The sequence below is a fragment of the Rhinopithecus roxellana genome, chromosome 6, assembly GCF_007565055.1.
Source record: "Rhinopithecus roxellana isolate Shanxi Qingling chromosome 6, ASM756505v1, whole genome shotgun sequence".
Taxonomy (NCBI): Eukaryota; Metazoa; Chordata; class Mammalia; order Primates; family Cercopithecidae; genus Rhinopithecus; species Rhinopithecus roxellana.
The window spans coordinates 122088976-122107831 of NC_044554.1; the positions used below are offsets into that span (position 1 = coordinate 122088976).

At 34.8% G+C, this 18856-nt stretch overlaps 1 protein-coding gene across 2 annotated transcripts in view; it reads left to right on the plus strand.

Annotated features, from left to right (window-relative positions):
• ANKIB1 (ankyrin repeat and IBR domain containing 1) overlaps positions 1–18856 on the plus strand; it is a 164624-nt gene that overhangs the window by 60869 nt on the left and 84899 nt on the right. For both annotated transcript variants that reach the window (XM_030932121.1, XM_030932122.1), the window contains exons 2-3: positions 4455–4736; positions 16916–17213. In XM_030932121.1, the coding sequence (XP_030787981.1) occupies positions 4549–4736; positions 16916–17213 (486 nt within the window). In that variant the 5' untranslated portion in view covers positions 4455–4548. The remainder of the gene's footprint in view (positions 1–4454; positions 4737–16915; positions 17214–18856) is intronic.

The following is an 18856-nucleotide window of genomic DNA, read 5'->3' on the forward strand; positions in this document are numbered from 1 at the left end:
TTGTTACAGATTATTAACCTATCAGTGGTGCAGTTGGGAGACAGAGATTTGAAGCTAGAATTATACACTTATTTGTGGGAGTTGAAAGTCAAAATAATTGAAGCCATGGAGAGAGATAGTAGAAGAATGGTTACCAGAGGCTGGGAAGGGTTGTTGCGGGGTGAAGGGGAACTGGGGATGGTTGATGGGTACAAAAAAAAAAAAATAGAGTGACTAAGATCTTGCTATCACAGTAGAGTGATTATAAAATTTATTGTCATTTAAAAATAACTATAAGAATATAATTGGGCTAGGTGCAGTGGCTCACACCTATAATCTCAGCATTTTGGGAGGCCAAGGTGGGCAGATCACCTGAAGTCAGGAGTTCAAGACCAGCCTGGCCAAAATGGCGAAACCATGTCTCCACTACAAATACAAAAATTAGTCGGTTGTGGTGGTGTATGCCTATAGTTTCAACTACTCGGGAGTCTGAGGCATGAGAATCGCTTGAACTTGGGAGGTGGAGGTTGCAGTGAGCTGGGATTGCACTGCTCCACTCCAATTTGGGCAACAGAGCAAGATCCCATCTCAAAAAAAAAAAAATTATAATTGGTTTGTTTGTAATACAAAGGACAAATGCTTGAGGCGATGGATACCCCATTTACCCTGGTGTGATTATCATGCATTGCATGCCTGTTTCAAAATATCTCATGTACTCCCTAAATATATACACCTACTATGTATCCACAAAAGTAAAAATTTTTAAAAAGAAAGCTAGAGTTATAAAGGCATTCACAATTAAAAGTTAATCAGAAATTAAGTAAAACTTTCTGGAGTCCATCAACAGGCTACATTTTTCTTTTCTTTTTTTTTTTTTTTTTGAGACTGAATCTCACACTGTGGCCCGGGCTAGAGTGCAGTGGCATGATCTCAGCTCACTGCAAGCTCCACCTCCCAAGTTCAACTGATTCTCCTGCCGCAGCCTCCTGAGTAGAGGATATTACAGGCACCCACAACCATGCCCGGCTAATTTTTTGTATTTTTAGTAGAGACAGGGTTTTACTGTGTTGGCCAGGCTGGTCTTGAACGCCTTGACCTCGTGGTCCACCTGCCTCAGGCTCCCAAAGTGCTGGGATTACAGGCGTGAGCCACCGCGCCCAACCCAGGCTACATTTTTCTTCTTCTCATTAAATACTTATCAGGTGCTGTGCTTTACTACTCAGATGATGAAACCTTGCCCCAGTTTTTCTGTAAAGAATTAGAAGCCCAAAATAAGGAATTCTTTTTGCCTCTTTGGTACTCCAATGCTTGCCTCATGAAGCTCTATACATAGACATATTTTGGAGTTCCAGAAATATTACTTGAGGTTTTGATTCAAACAAAGAGAGAACAATCACCTCAGGCAATAATAGCTGTGGCTAGGGAAAAGGATACATGTGGCAAATTTCTAGGCAAGGTTTGTGAAGATAAATCTGAGGGGAATTGAGCTGTGACCATTTAAATGATGCATTTCTTAGTGACTTTCAGGCTCATCGATCAAAATTTTAAAATGAAACAGATATGAAAATACCTGAAAGCCACAAAATGACTTCTCAATGCCATTATCCTTTTCAACTAACAGTAATATTTAATGCATATTTAGAGTATTATTGATTTTTAAAAAAAAAACTTGTTACTTTGAATGAGTACCCCATAACATTACTTTCTTAGATATTTATTTTTTTACTTCTTAAATACAAATTATTTTTCTTATAGAATATTTCACTAAAGTGCTAATGTAAATCTCAGAAAATGTGCTATTTATTAATCTAATCCAGAACTCTGAAAATGTTTATAATTTGAGTTGTATTCTATCAAGGACCAAAACAACTGAAAGTTTCCAAATAGTAGCTGTATTATATTGTGTATGGTGTGGGAGAGAACGATTTGCTCCTCTTATTCAAGATGAAACAATAAAAGTGTAATATTTTAGGCTAAAGGTTTAGCAACCCTCTGAAAAATTAAATAAAAAATTATGTCATATGATCCAATTAATGTATACATGTTTATGTTGTGTATATGCATATGTATTTTTTTTTTTTTTTTTTTTTTTTGAGACGGAGTCTTGCTCTGCCGCCCAGGCTGGAGTGCAGTGGCCGGCTCTCAGCTCACTGCAAGCTCCGCCTCCCGGGTTCACGCCATTCTCCTGTCTCAGCCTCCCGAGTAGCTGGGACTACAGGCGCCCGCCTCGTCGCCCGGCTAGTTTTTTGTATTTTTTAGTAGAGACGGGGTTTCACCGTATTAGCCAGGATGGTCTCGATCTCCTGACCTCGTGATCCGCCCGTCTCGGCCTCCCAAAGTGCTGGGATTACAGGCTTGAGCCACCGCGCCCGGCCTGCATATGTATTTTATACACACAAACACACACATACACATTTAAATAGTGTAATTGTGTATCAGAATGCTACCAGTGGTTTTCTTGCAGTAAACCATGAGCTTTTAAATTCTTTCTTTGTTTATATTCAAAAAGTTCTACTATATGTATGTATTTGCATATTTAAAATAAAAAAAAACAATAATAAAGAACCCTTAAAAAACCCAAATGGTGACCTCATTACGTACAGTAATGGGCCAGAAACTGTGCTGCTATAGTAAGTAGGTAGTTAATGCCTACCTCCAGAATAGGCTTGACAGACATCTTGCCCTGATATTTAGCTTCAGGGCTCCAGAAGCCTTTTATAGAGTGATGTCTGCACGTTGAAAATCACATAAAGAGCTTAAATACCTGTGCCTGGGTGCTTCCGCTAGAGACTCTGATTTTTGTTATGAGATGTAGTTTGGTCAGTAGGACTCTGAAGTACCCCAGGTTATTATAAGATACAACCAAGGTTGAGAACTACCCTATACAAAGCCTATGTTGAACACTCTGCATGTTATTTTCACCTGTGTTTGTTGTTGTTATTGTTGTTGTTTGTTTTGAGATGAGATCTTGCTATGTTCCCCAAACTGGTTTCGAACTCCTAGGTTCAGGTGATCCTCCTGCCTCACCCTCTTGAGTAACTGGGATTATAGGCATGTGCCACCACACCCTTCACCTATTTTTTAAAGCTATGTTTTAGTGTCCAGCGTCCCACTGAGTTAATAGAGTAACATGAAAGACTGTTGTATTCTCTGCCTCTAAGTTTTCCTCCTTCTATTCTATCTTCTACATTGTCACAATAATTTTCTAAAGCATGAAATAATTGTATCATTGCCCTGCATGAAAGCCTTTAATTATCTGTTCTTTTCGGGTTAAAGTGTAAGTTCCTTATCTGGTCCCAACCTATTTTTTGTTTTATCTCTTGTTAGTCTAATGCTAGAGATGCAGAACTCTATTCATACTTAACTGTTCCTTCTGTAGGCCTTTTTTTTCATACGTGCCTTTGCATATGCTGTTTTCTTTGTCACTCGTTTTCATCATAGCTCAAGAATAGATCCAGAAACAACGTTTATTGGAATAGAATGAAACTAGCATTTATTGGACTCATTAACTAAGGACCGTACTAGGCACTTTAAGTAACTCTTACAATCCTCATAGCCATACCTAAGAAATGGTCATTTTTCATGCTGTACAGATGGGAATCTGAGGCTTTTAGGGGATGAGTAACTTGCTTAGAATTACACAACTAGTTGTAGGCAAATATGGTATTTTGAACTTCATGTCCAGTGTTTGTTTCTATGGCCTTCCCCCACCCACTTCACGTTGCTTCAGTAGTAAATAAATTAGCAATCACATTGCCCATGTGATGATTATCATAACCTCTTTCCAAACATAGTATGCATAAACGTTTGATGTTTTCCTACTTGTTTTGAATTCTGTATAGCAGAAAGAAATAAATTTAATGGTCTTAAATGGTAGAATAATCACTGTATTGTTCTGTGTATTATCAGTTTTAGTACTTTTCTGTGATGATCTGAGTATCATTGAATTGTGTATTCCTGTATGTTTACATTTTAAGTCTTTTCTGTGATGTCCTCATAAAGTACTGAGCGCTTTCACTTTTCCTTTACTGCATTTTAACGCCTCTTCTGCAGTTCTTGTTTGGGCAAAATTTCCTACATTTTTCACTATCCCACAAATTGGCTGAGTAAGATTTATACATAATTTATACAGAAATTAAAGTGTTTTCAACCATAAAATGCAGTCAAGCTCATTTTCTGCCCATGTGAAGAGGAAAATTGAAAAGTTACATATGTAGATAATTTTTGTAATCCAAAGGACAGCCTGTGAAACCTTAACAGTCTCTGTGTGGGAAAGTGTTACAGTTTAACAAGAAGTTAATTTGGACAGTGTTAAAACTTTGAGATTTTTTTGGCTGTTAAGATAAATTTGGTAAAATGTAATATAGTTGGTTCCCTTATTGATGATTCCCAGATTTTTTTTAGTGTTCCTAATTGTGTTACTGTTTCTTTTGTGATTGTTTTACATCTAATTTGAATAATTTTTCCTTCATTAGAATGTGAAAGATGTTGCAGAAGTGTTTCAGAAGTGGCTGAAGATAGAAGGAAAGAAGTGCCACTGCCTATCAGAAAAACAAAACAAAACAAAACATGGGAAATACAACCACCAAATTCCGTAAAGCACTCATCAATGGTGATGAAAACCTGGCCTGCCAAATATATGAAAACAATCCTCAGCTAAAAGAATCTCTTGATCCAAATACATCTTATGGGGAGCCCTACCAGCACAATACTCCATTACATTATGCTGCTAGACATGGAATGAATAAAATTTTAGGGTAAGTATTACTATAAACTAATTGGTATTAGGGTATTACCGTAAACTAATTGGTAACAAAGTGGTGAAAGAAAAAGGAACTATGATTTTTGAAAATACAGACATACACAGACACGATATATATACAAACATGTGCATGTAATATGGTCTTGTAGTGAATTAAACTTTCTAAAACCAAATATTTGATATGACTTTCTTTATTATGATTTAGTAAAATTTTCTTTATTGAATCTGAATTAGTCCAAAGCTTTTAATAGTGAGATAGGTTCATATGTTCTTGTTACTATAAATATATTTTGATCCTCAATATTTCATAGTATGAATTCTTGGTAATAATGTATTTAATTTATAACATTTCAATTCTAGAACAGTGCTTGTCAGCTGTCAAACAAATGCAGGGAATGGTGCCAAAGGCAAAGTTCTAAACTCTGATTAGCTATTTTTAGTTAAAAAAAATGGGTGCATTTGCCTTTTCTAGTCATGATCAGTTTGAATTTCCTTTCTTTTAATGGGATTCAGTTACTTGAAAAGACGTTTCTAAAATCCAAACATTTTCTTAAAACTGAAAATACTAAGAAACTTTAAAAAATGTCTATTCAATGAGAAAGCTTTAGTGATATAGCAAATCTGTTTATATGAAAATTCTTACCTGATCACATGGGAATTACATTTGATATTTACTAGCTTATAAAATAAAAGGAACAAAGAATAGAACAGTAATTACAAAGCAAGGTTAATTTTTTTAGAAGTAGATTATGCAGGTATAGAAGTCTGATGCTAGAAGGGAACGGAAAAAAATGCTTATTTTCTTATGCAGTGAAATATAATTCTAGAACTAGTCTTCAAAGCTTTTTTGAACTTGATAAAAAAACTTAATGTTCAGCCTTTTTCCTGTTTCTTCCATGTACAAATTATTGTTCCAGTTAAGCTGCTTTTTTTTGCTATCTCCAAAACATGCCATGAGGGTTCTGTCTGCCATGTTCATACTGCTCTCTTGGCCAGGAGTATCCCCCTCTTTCTCGCTCCTCTCACTTTTTCCTTTCTTACCTATTTTTTTTTTTTTTAATAGAAACAGGGTCTTGCTCTATCACTCAGGCTGGAGTGTAGTGGTGTGATCATAATTTGCTGTAACCTCAAACTTCTAGACTCAAGCTATCCTCCTACCTCAGCTTCCCAAGTAGCTAGGACTACAGGCATGGACCACCATAGCCAGCTAATATTTTGTGTATTTTTTGTAGATCTGGGATCTTGCCGTGTTGCCCAGTCTAGTCTTGTACTCCTAGCCTCAAGCCGTCCTCTCTCACTTGGCCTCCCAAAGGGTCTTTTTTATCTAAATTTTGCTCTTCAAGATCTTGTGTGTGTCACATCTATCTACTTAAGTTGTCATAACCCATAGGAACCTCTGTCTTTTTAAAAAAACTTTTATGGCTCTTCATCATTTGTTTGTTTGCCTCACATATTTGCTGTACATTACCTATTATGTTTTACAATTTTGTATAGCTTCTCTCTGCCTACCTATATTAACAACTTCTTTTAAGGTATCTTCTTTGTACATCTAGCATCTAGCATAGTATTTTACACAGAGTAAATAGAAGTTCTATAAAATCATTACACAAAGAAATATTTTTATTAGGATTTATGAATGAGAAAAATTTCATAAATAATTTATATCATCCAGGCCTATGACTTTATTAGGTTTATCTTGATTTTTATAGGTATTTCTTTTATCTCATTTTTTTGCTTTTATCTTTCATTTTTATTTCTCTAAAAATAGATACTTAGAAGCCACCTCCAGCTTAGCTTGTTTAACATTTTATATTTTCCCTTCCAAAACTGGGCCTTCCCCCTGTTAATGACACCAGCATATTATGCTGATGTAATAATGGCAAATGTTTATTGAGGGCTTACTGTTTAATAGAGCTATTAACAGTGCTGTACATGCATTATCTGAATCCTCATTACAATTTTATGAGATAGTTTATTGTCTGTACTTTGTAGGTGAGAAAACTGAAGCACAGTAAGGTCTCACAACTTGTAACTGGCAAAGCTTGTTGCCCAGGTAGATGACTGTAAGCTTTGGGCTCTTAACCACTGTACTGACAGCCTCTTATTTCTTTAGTCATATCAGCTATGTGTCAGGGCTGCACATCACTTATTAGCAAAGCAAATTACTTAGTCACTCTGGACTGCAGTTTTCTTACCCGTATAATGGATACTTACCTCACAGAACTTCCAGGACAATTAAACAGTTAGTGTGTTATATGTCTATTATGCTGCCTAACATGCAATATACACTTGCTAATGTTTATTACTTCTCACCGTTATAATCCTTACTATCTTTAAATCATCCTTGATTTACTCTTCTCCTTTACTACCATGCTACTAAGTTCACTAAGTCTCACTCTTGGATATACTTCTTTCCATTTCTTTTACCCTAAACTTAGTTCACTCTTAATCATCCCTTGCTCCTAGTACTTAAAAGTATCTGGCCTGTAAATGGTATTTTTTACAGTTCTTTTCCTCTTATAGTCTAATGTCCAGATTAATTTTACTAAAGCATATGCTTTCAGTGTTCTTTCTGTCTTGAGAAAGTTATAATACCTTGTTTTCTACATTATATTCTATTTGGCTTTCAAAACTCTCTTTACTTCTGCCTTCATTCTACTCAGTAAGCCTGTTCTCTTGTTACTTTCTAACATGATCTTGCCATTCAAACTGGTTGATTGACTTCCCCCTTACTTTCCCTCCTTTTAAGAATGCTACCCACTTAGCTTCATTCCAGTTGTTTCTGGATTCTCAAATGGCCTTCTCTCTTCTCTAATTACCTGTCCTTTAAGTCCTAACTCAGTTTCTGCCTTATTTGTGAATTCATCCCCAACTACTCTGACCTGCAGTATTCTTTCTGTTCTCTGAAATTCCTACAATTTACATTTAAAATCATATTATTATTATTATTACTAAACTCATCTCTGCTAGAATGTAAATATTATAAGTACAGTGCTAGACACCCAGTTTGTTCTCAATAGATTGTGGATTACTAATCTATTAAGGCTTTTTAACATGACCTTTTTGTTTTGTTTTATTTAAGTTGAACATTTTAAGTGAAATTATAAAACTGTTGATATATTACAAAACTTCTAATATTGGATACTTCAGTAATATTTAATATCAATTATATATAATTGATTAAAACTTATTTATAATACCAATATAAAAGTATTTAAATATTGTTATTACTAAAGTAATGTGTATATTTTAACATAAACCAAATGGTAAAATACTTTTTAACCCTTTATAGTGGAGTTTACAAATATACTTTATGTAAGTGGAAAACATTATATAAGAAAGTCATTTAGTCCAGTGATTCTTAAAATATGTTCTGAGGACTCCTGGATCCTGTGATTCTTTCAAAGAGTGCATGAAGTCAAAACTATTTTTATAATTATACCAAGATGTTATTTGCCTTTTTTACTGTGTTGGCATTTGCAGTGGTAGTGCAAAGAATAGAGGATAAAAATGCTGGCACCTTTAAGATGAATGAAGGTAGTTGCACCAAACTGTATTAGTAATCATTGTATTCATCACTGTTAGTTTAAAAAAAAAAAAAAAAGAGGCAGTTTCCTCTAAAAATATCTTCAATTAAAACAGTCAAATTAATTTTAATTAATCTCCATCCTTAAGTAACACATCTTTTTAATATTTTGTGACAACTTCAAAGTATGATAAAGCATTTCTGCTACGTATCAAAATACGACAATGACTCTGAGGAAGCGCACCTGTGCTGTTGTTTGAATTGTGAGTTGAACTGCGTACTTTTTTAATGGAACACCATTTTATAACTAGCAACAAGAAGAAAACAATGGTTGTTCAGACTTGGGTACTTAGCTAACATTTTCTTGAAAATGAATTGAGTCTGTCAATTCAGGGACAACTATTGCCAGTTATTTGTTGCTAATGATAAAATTTGAGCTTTCAAGTGATTATTAAAATCCAGGAAAACTTGTATTCACTACCTTCAGCTCAACAACTTCTCAACACAGACTTTTCAGATAAAATTGACGATTATAGCTTTTTATATTATTTAATGAAATGTGACATCTGGAAGATCTGCATAACCCAGTGAATCAATATTTTTGAGAAGATCAGTGTATGATTTTTTAAATTATGTATGGTTGAAAAATACATTCAAAATGTAAGATAGACCAATGGACTTTAATGTAACAGTACAAAAAGGACATTGATACCATTTCAGATACTACATTGCAACTAATCTTTGAGAAATTACTGATGTTGAATTTTTGATATAGTATCAAATATGTATATTCACTATTATCTGAGACAGATATTTAAAAACATTTCTCCCTTTCCTAACTATATAAAGGCTGGATTTTCTTTATATAGTTAAACCAAAACAATTCATTACAACAGATGGAATCCTGTGAAAATCCAGCTGTCTTCCATTAGACATTAAAAGAGATTTGTAAATATGTAAAACAATGCCACTCTTTTCACTTAATTTTTTAAAATATAGTTATTTTTATTTTAAAATGTTGTGTTAATGTATAATGGGTTTATTTTTAAAATTAATGTATAAACCATACAAACAAAAACTCTTAGGAACTTACAGTAATTTTTTTTTTTTTTTTCCTGAGACAGGGTCTTGCTCTGTTGCCCAGGCTGGAGTGCAGTGGCACAATCACAGCTCACTGCAGCCCCGAACCTCAGGCTCAAGCAATTTTCCTGCCTCAGCCTCCCAAGTAGCTGGGACTACAGGCGTGTGCCACTATGTCTGGCCAATTTTTTTTTTTATTTTGTAGAGATGGAATTTCGCCATGTTGGCAGGCAGATCTTGAACTCTTTGAGCTCAAGTAGTCCGCCCTTCCTTGTCCTCCCAAAGTGCTGGGACTACAGGCATGAGCCACCACACCTGGCCAGTAATTTTTAAAATTGTATAAGAGTCTTGTAACCTAAAATGTTTTAAGAACTGCTGATCTGGTTCCTCCAAGCAGAAATGTATCTGTCTATCCCTGTCATAAGGTTATCATTTTATTGAATGAGTATTTAAAGACCTACAGGAAATACGATTGTATATTCTCTTTTATTTACCAGTTTGGGTTACTTTTATGATACTTAACTTTATACTTATGTTTTTACATCTTCTACCGAAAGTTTTCGGATATTTTCTTTTTTGTTTTCTGTTTTGAAGAACAATGGTTCATAATTTTTTAATTAAAGCTTTTAACATATTAAGCTAGAAACAGAAATTACCTTATTGTTCTCATTTCCTGAGAATAAACAACCCTAATTCTTTAATCATACATTCTTTTGTCTTTGGAAATTTATTTAGATAGTACAGAGAGAATCACAAATCAATTTTTTTCCAGGTTTATTTAGGTATAATTGATATATTTAAGGTATACAATGTGATGTTTTGAATATATATGTATACATTGTGAACTGATTACCACAGTCAAGCTACTTAACATATTTATCTCCTCAACTAGTTTTTCTGTGTGGTGAAAATACTTAAATTATACTTTTGTAGCAAATTTCAAGTATATAATATATAATTATTAACTATAGTTACCATGCTGTTTATTATGTCTCCAGAACTTAATTCATCTTCTAACCGAAAATGTGTACCCTTTGACAAACATCTCCCCATTTTCTTTACCCCGACCCTGGTTAACCACCGTTCTAGCATCTGTTCCTGAGTTCAGTTTTTTAAAATTCTGCATAGAAGTGAGATCTTGCACTCATTTGTGTTTCTGTGTATAGTGCATTTCACTTAGCAAAATGTCCTCCAGGTTCATCTGTGTCAAAAATGGCAGGATTTCCTTCTTTTTTAAGACTGAATAATATATCGTTGTATATATGCCACATACTCTATCCATTCACCCATTGATGAATATTTAGGTTGTTTCTGTATCTTATCTATTATAAATAATGCTGTAGTGAACATGGGAGTACTGATATCTCTTCCGAGTTTGTGATTTTATTTCCTTGGATATATACCCAGAAGTAAGATTCCTAGATCATATGGTAGTTCTGTTTTTAATATTTTGCTCAACTTCCATACTGTTTTCCATATGGTTGTACCAATTTACATTTTCATGAGCAGTGTACCAGGTTTCCCTTCTTTGCACATTTTGCCATCACTTACCTTTTGGCTTTTTGATAATTGCCATGCGAACAGGTATAAGGTGATATTTCATTGTGATTTTGATTTGCATTTCCGTGATTATTAGTGATGGTGAACATTTTTTATATGACTGTTGGTCATTTGTATATCTTGTTTGGAAAATTATTTAGGTCCTTTGCCCATTTTTTAATTGAGTTATTTGTTTTGTGTTACTGCATTTTATGAGTTCTGTATAGTTTTTATTCATTTTTCAGGTGTATGGTTTGCAAATATATTCTCCAGTTCTACAGGTTGCCTTTTCATTTTGTCAGATTATTATTTTAAATAATTAATAGATTTTGTTATAAGAAATTAACTCTTTTATACTTTTACATCATGTCAAATAAGGATAAATAGCATTTACCTATCAGCATTAAGTAAAATAACTTTTATTTAATTACTTTTGTTTTAGGTAGGTTAAAATGTTGTGCTATATTTAATCCTACTTTACTATCTCCCAAGTTGATGACTATTACTTTCTCATGCTGCCTCATATAATCTGGGATGCCTTTCTGAGACTTCAGTGTAGACTCTAGCTGAGCTTGGCTAGATTCCTTTTTTGTTTTGTTTTGAGACGGAGTCTCACTCTGTCACCCAGGCTGGAGTACAGTGGCATGATCTTGGCTCACTGCAACTTCTGCCTCCTGAGTTCAAGCAGTTCTCCTGCCGCAGCCTCTGGAGTAGCTGGGATTACAGGCACCTGCCACCACGCCTGGCTAATTTTTGTATTTTTAGTAGAGATGGAGTTTCACTATGTTGGCCAGGCTGGTCTGGAACTCCTGACCTCAAGTGATCCACTCACCTCAGCCTCCCAAAGTGTTGGGATTACAGGCATGAGCCACTGCATCCAGCCTAGATTCCTAATATATGACATATATATGTAAGCAAAGGTAGATATTCCTAGTCACGGACCTTTTAGCTATAAAGCAGAGCACCCGTTTGGAATAAGACCTTGATTTTATTCCTGTTTCCTTTAGCTATATGGTATCTGCAATAGCAGGCATCACTTTCTTCCTTTCTTAGGTAGAATAATATGGTAATAGATGCCCCTTTGCATCTCTCTCTCTGAACCCACATGCTGTGTGTTTATATTATATCACAACACAATCACACTGCCTCTTTTGTGGGAAACTAAATCCATACTCGTAGCTACTGCTTAACATATAAAAAAGCCCTGGACTTGGAGTTAGTGTGTTCTAATTTGGATATACAATTCATTAGTTGTATCTTCTACAAAACAGCCTCTTTTGCTTATTTGGAAATAAAAGGGGCTTGTCTATGGGTATAAATAAAATATTTATTAGAGCCTGTCTTTATTAGAGCACATGTTAATATCAAAGTCTGTAGCTTTGAGGATTAGTTAACGTAGAGTTTCCAGTTATTGATTTCTACTTTTTGACTGTTTTATATTTTAGGAGCTAAGTTCTTTTCAATAAGTTGAAATACAGGTCTCCTCTCCCCAACCCCCCTTATCTTGCATGCAAACCCCATAAGAGCAGAGACTTTATCTGTTTTCTTTACAATATCCCTAACTTCTAGAATAGTACCTGGCAAATAATGAGTGCTCAGTCAATGTTGCATGAAAGAGGATATTTCAAAGGAACTAAAGGTTTAAGTATATCTGACTGGTGGAATAAAAAGAGTTATTGCAAGAAATTGAGGTTCTGGGAGAATAGACAGTTACTTCAGAGAGAGTTCAGTTGAGTATGAGTGCAAGAGAAAGAGGCCTATAAGATGTGAGAATATGGTATGGGGTCAGATGAGAAGTCATATAGGATGATAGAGCATTAAGAATTATCACAGAAGTAACACAAATCAAGCATTTCTTATTCAAAATGAGTGTGACTAGATTGTTTCAGATTTCAGATTTCTTTGGATTTTGAATATTTGCATTACACTTACCTAGTTGAGCATCCCACATGCAAAAATTTGAAATCTAAACGCTCGAATGAGCATTTTCTTTGAGAGTCACATTGGCACTCAAAACATTTCAGATTTTGAAGCGTTTCAGATTTCTGGATTAGGGATACTCAATCTATAGTAGAAACCCTTTGAGGGAAACCTGTGATTCTGCCACTACTGCCTGTCATTTAGGTTCTGGTCGTACTTCCCAATTTACAAAGTGTATTCACATAAACCATTGAAAGAGAAATGGCTTTCAGAGTGGATGGACTCTCTGAAAGAAGAGAATGTGTATGGAGAAGAACATGGGGGTCAAGAACTGAAACTTACTTTCAGTAACGGGGTAGAAATTAGAGCCATCATCATGGGTAAAAGAGAAGTTGTACTGAAAAAAATTAAGAGGATTATTGAAAAAGTGTGATTATGGAAGCCAAGGTAATAGAAAGGTCAGGAGGTAAATGAAGCCGTTGACAATTTAAAGTGTAGAACAAAAATTAAGGACAATGATGAATAATTTAGCTCTTAGGAAATTGCTGGTTACATGAGAGAGTGAAACTTCCATGTAGTGATAAGAATAGGGTCATATTGAAGTGGAGAATGAATGTAGAAGAAATAGAGGTAACAGCTATAAACTGGCTGCTTGAGAATTAACAGTGAAAGAATCTAGAAAAAACATGTGGCTCCTGGATGGGTTATTAGGGTCACATGAAAGGGATGGATTTTTTTCCCCAGGTTAATGTTTTCCCTACCCCACCTTCCTGTTAATTATCTCCTATCCCTGTTCCAGAATTAACTTCATATGCTAGTAGTTAAAAAAAAAAAATCATTAACTACTAACATAGTTACAGAAAAGGGTCTAAAACATATGTATCAATTTTGTACTCATTATTCCATTTATACATTTATGTAAATTTAAGAAGAGTCTCCTTTGAATTTAAACAGATGAGAGGAATCAATAAAATTAGAGTATTCAATTTTATAAATAGTTTTAACATGAAATATTTATGCAGATATGCTACTGTGTCTAATAATTTGAGACTCTTTCTTGAGTAAATATGTATAAAGAAGTTATTTTAATACTTTTACTTCAGAATAATACACTCTGTGTGTTTGGTTTGATTAATGAGCCTGGCAGATTGGCAAGAGAGTGTCTCATTCTCTTCTCTACATAGGGAGGATCTAGAGACATTTAATACTAGAGAGAGTGAGATTGGTCCTTCCATATCAACTGACATCCTCTCAATTTACGTTAAATTTCTTTGTGATAAAAACCTGAACTCCCCTGAGCTAAATAAGAGAAAAACTGATATATTGGAAATGGGGTAAGAAAGGCTAGATAAATGTGATTATGTACAGGGTATTTACAGAATCGGAATTAACTTTAATAATTTCTTTCTTAATTAAATTTTTAAGAAAACGAAATCTTTTTTTGTCAATCATGCCTCGTAGAAGAGGTATTAATCTTGAATACGTTTTAGAGTATGGTTTTAATTTTGGCTATCCACTGTAATTCATTCATAAATACAAGGAAATATGATTGGGAATTTTATTATCAGCAGTTGACATAGGGAAAATATATATTTTAACTATTAAGCAAGATTATGGCTGTATAAAAAAATTACCCATATTCTTGCCTCCCCTAAGCAAATGTTACAATTATTCCATCTTCCCTTCTAGTTTTTATCCATATATATTCAGAAGATAGAGAAGGGAAAGGGAATTCTATTCTTATATTTCCACTTAGCTATAACACTCGTGGATATACTTTAAATGACCATAATTTTCTATTGTATATCAGATTTATGTTTCCCATTTCTATTATTAAACACTTAATGATTTCCAAATTTTTCTGTTCAAAGTAACACTGTATTGATTTTCTTTGTTTCTATAAATTTTTATTTATTTCCCTTAAGATAAACTCTCAGGAATAGTTTTACTCAGTCAAAGGATGTGAAATCATATATTAGTTGTTATGAGCTATTATGTAACTTGCCCAAGGTGACACAGCTAGAAAATGACAACAGGATTAGAACCTAGCAGTCTGGGACCACGTTCTTAACCAGTGTACTGCACTGCTGGCTCGAGATCCCCAATCCCATGTCACTGATCTGGATCATGAAAGTTTAATATGCATCCAAATCATTTTTCAAAATTATGGCATGAATTTGCTGTGTATGAGACACTCTGTTGGGGATTCAAGAAAGAACAGAATATAAGCCCTGCCTTAAAAGCCTATAAACTATTTGGGAGAAGGGAACAGAAAGGTAAGAAAGTATGATAAAATGTAATGAGTTATATAATTAGGATGCTGTATGAAGACAAAGAAAAGAGTGGCAGACTGAACGAGGGGAGCCTAGTGTAAAGAGGCTTCTAAGTAGTGTTGAGTTTGCTTAAGTGGCCTGAATCAGTTCCTGGGAAACCAAATTGAGCAAGTATTGGAGTGTACTGCTGGCATCAGAAGACCATAAAGGCTACGTGGAGCTGTAGAGAAAATAAGCATGTAGAGAAAACCTGAGCAAAGTTTACTAAAACTTGGAACCTGGACTAAAAAATTAGCTCTGGAAATTAAATTATGGCTGAATAGACGTTGAGGACTCCAGAGAGATTTACTGCCTATGAGATATGTATCTACATTTGAAGGGAGTGAGGAGTGGATGATCCTCTAGACCATGGGAGTATTCCCTAAGTTGTAAAACTCAGAGACACTAGTCTTATCTTTTCCCTAGGAAAATTTGCTTTTGCTCAGGGATAGATTCTTCCTCCCACACACCACCCTGCCCCAGCCCACCCCACCCTCTGGTCTCCAGAGAGGAAGAGATCTGTTAATATAAGGCTTACTGTATAACATCCCAGATTGATATTTTCAGGGTTCCTTGCTGAGTTAATTTCCTATTGCTGGTGTCTCAAAGTGCCACAAATTAGTGGCTTAAAACAATACAATTCTTACAGTTCTGGGGTTCAGAAGACTATAATCGTTCTACTGAACTACTCTAGGTGTTGGCAGGGCTGCATTATTTTTGGAGGCTCCAGGGTTGAATCCCTTCCCTTGCCTTTTCTAGCTCAACTATTAATCCTGTGACTCATTTTAGGAGCTAGGCACAACTCTTAGATCTGGGTTTGGCAGTAGTAAAGGCAACTCACCTAGACCTGTTTTTGAGATAAACTCTTACCGCGGAATTAGATCTTAGTCTTCTAGATCTAACCACAGCTCTCCTCAGAAGGTATTACACTGTGTCCTGTGGTCTGAATGGAGCATTGGAAGGTAATTAGATCATGAGGTTGGAGCCCTCAGGAATGGGAGTAGTGCACAGTGACATGGTGGGAGTAGTTGCCCCTTCCACCATGTGAGAGAACACAATGAGAAGGCCTCTGAGGAACAAGCCTTTACCAGACACTGAATTGCCTGGCACCTTAATATTGGACTTACCAGTGTGCAGAACTGTGAGAAATAAGTGTTTCTTGTTTATAAGCCATTCAGTTTATGGTATTTTTGTAATAACTCAAGCAGATTAAGACCCTGTAAATATAATCCTTATTATTTTAAAGGTTAGCTGATGACCTTGGTGGAGAAAATTTTCTCTAGATTTAGTCTCAGGATTACATATTACTTTCTGTCCTTAAATTAGTTGCCACTGATACAGTAGTTGTCACTATTAAATAACTGTGTATGCAACAAATAGATCAGAGCAATAAAGGAAGATATAAAAATTAGTGTGGAATGCTTAATACACCCTTAGGCATCTATATAATTGACATTAATCTGTAAATTATCACTGTGTTTTCTTTTCTTGTCCATTCCTCACCCCTTACATTTCTCATCTTCCTTTTTTCTTCCTTTTCCCTTCCTTTCCCTCCCCTTTAATTAGCAAGTAGTATAAAGATATTTACGTTTATTTTTCTTAGTATTGGTATTCTAGAATAGAGATTTTTAAAACTGAGAATTAATCATTCAAGCTATTATAAACCAGGCCTTCGGTATAAATTGTATTATCAGCTTAGAAGTAGAGTTTATCTTTTAAATGTGTTATCTTCAATGTATTTCAAGGTAGAAAATAAGTGATTTTCATCCTTTATTTTTCCCTTCCTTTCCATTTTAGGACTTTTCTTGGTAGAGATGGAAATCCAAATAAACGGAATGTGCACAACGAAACATCTATGCATTTGTTGTGTATGGGACCTCAAATTATGATATCTGAAGGAGCCCTTCATCCTCGCTTGGCACGCCCCACAGAAGATGATTTCAGAAGAGCAGATTGTCTGCAGATGATCTTAAAATGGAAAGGAGCAAAACTTGACCAGGGTGAATATGAGAGAGCAGCTATTGATGCTGTTGATAACAAAAAAAACACACCCTTGCACTATGCTGCTGCCTCAGGGATGAAAGCCTGTGTCGAGGTAAACCTTTTCTTTTCTTTTCTTTTTTTTAATATTCTGCGTTGTAAAATTTGTATCCAGGTAATATGTAATTGTCAGTATTTTTTTTTTTTGATTGTCTTAATAATTTGGTCATTTTTTTCCTCTTTTGTCTTCTAAAAGACTCTTAAATAAAGGGCCTCTTTTTTTTTTTTTTTTTTTTTTTTTTTTTGAGTTGGAGTCTTGCTCTGTTGTCAGGCTGCAGTGCAGTGGAGTGACCTTGGCTCACTGCAACCTCTGCCTCCCGGTTCAAGAGTTTCTCCTGCCTCAGCCTCCCTAGTAGCTGGGACTACAGGCACGTACCACCACGCTCAGCTAATTTTTGTATTTTTAGTAGAGACGGGGTTTCATCATGTTGGGCAGGATGGTCTCAATCTCTTGACCTTGGTGATCCGCCCACCTCAGCCTCCCAAAGTGCTGGGATTACAGGCGGGAGTCACTGCGCCTGGCCAAGGGCCTCTTTTAAATAAAGCTATTTTGTTGTTTTAGTGAGGGAGAAAGCCCCACAGGTGAACAATCACCTTTGTAATGAAGTGGAGTCAAGAGGAATTAAAAATTTGTTAATATCTCTTAAGATATTGGTCATCAATTAAGCACTATCATATTGAGAGTCATAGTTATAGTAGAGATATATTCTGCTTTTTTGCTGATTTTTTTTGTCACCAATTTATAAAATTTATACATGTTGAGTATAGCAAATTTTTGGCAAGTGAGACCTATAGTTTATGTAGAATTGAAGAGCTCACTAAGCAATGGATAAATATTAATGAATACATTTATTGGAGTCTTTTTAAAATCACTTGGAATTTTAAAACATGTATTTTTCTGTTTAATTTGCGTTAAAGTGCTCCTGAATACATACTATATTTTGTTGTAATTTTTCCATATATATTTCATGTATAAATATATAACATTATATATACAAAATATTTAACAACAAATTAGATAAAATCACACATATGAGATCTTAACTAAGTTAAGAAATCATTATATAGTATCGTCACTGCTATACATAAAGCAGAATAGGTTTTTCTCAGCTACCAACGTTCATATCCATCCTTACATATCTCATAGAAGTTCTTTTGCATAGATGTGTTTAAGTATGTGTGAGAAGCATATTAGACTGGATTACAGAGTATCTTTATTACTAAAAGTACATACCTTTATTGGAAAAGCAATGATCATAATCAGATTAAAATATACCTGAAAATTTCTTGTTTCCTTAATGTTGTTCATGTATACGTTAGACTTCTAAGTAGATCAGTATGCCAAAAATATGAATGTTCATTTTCTTATATTAAAAGATTTCCGTCACTTATATTATTTCTTCAGGATATCTGAAGTGTCAGTTCTTGCATTTCTAATATGCTTGTGATCTTATCTTTGGTTTATTGCTAATGTTTGTGATACTTGTTAATCTTTTAGAGTCTTAGTCATTTCATTGAGTTTGTGTAACCTTTACCCATTAGTTAGTGATGGTCATTAACTTGAAACTATTTTTCAAGCAATGCTTTTTGTTTGTTTGTTTTAAGAGATAGGGTCTCTCTATGTTGTCCAGGCTGGTCTCAAACTCCTGGGGTTCAGCGATCTCCCTGCCTCATCTTCTGGAGTAGCTAGGACTACAG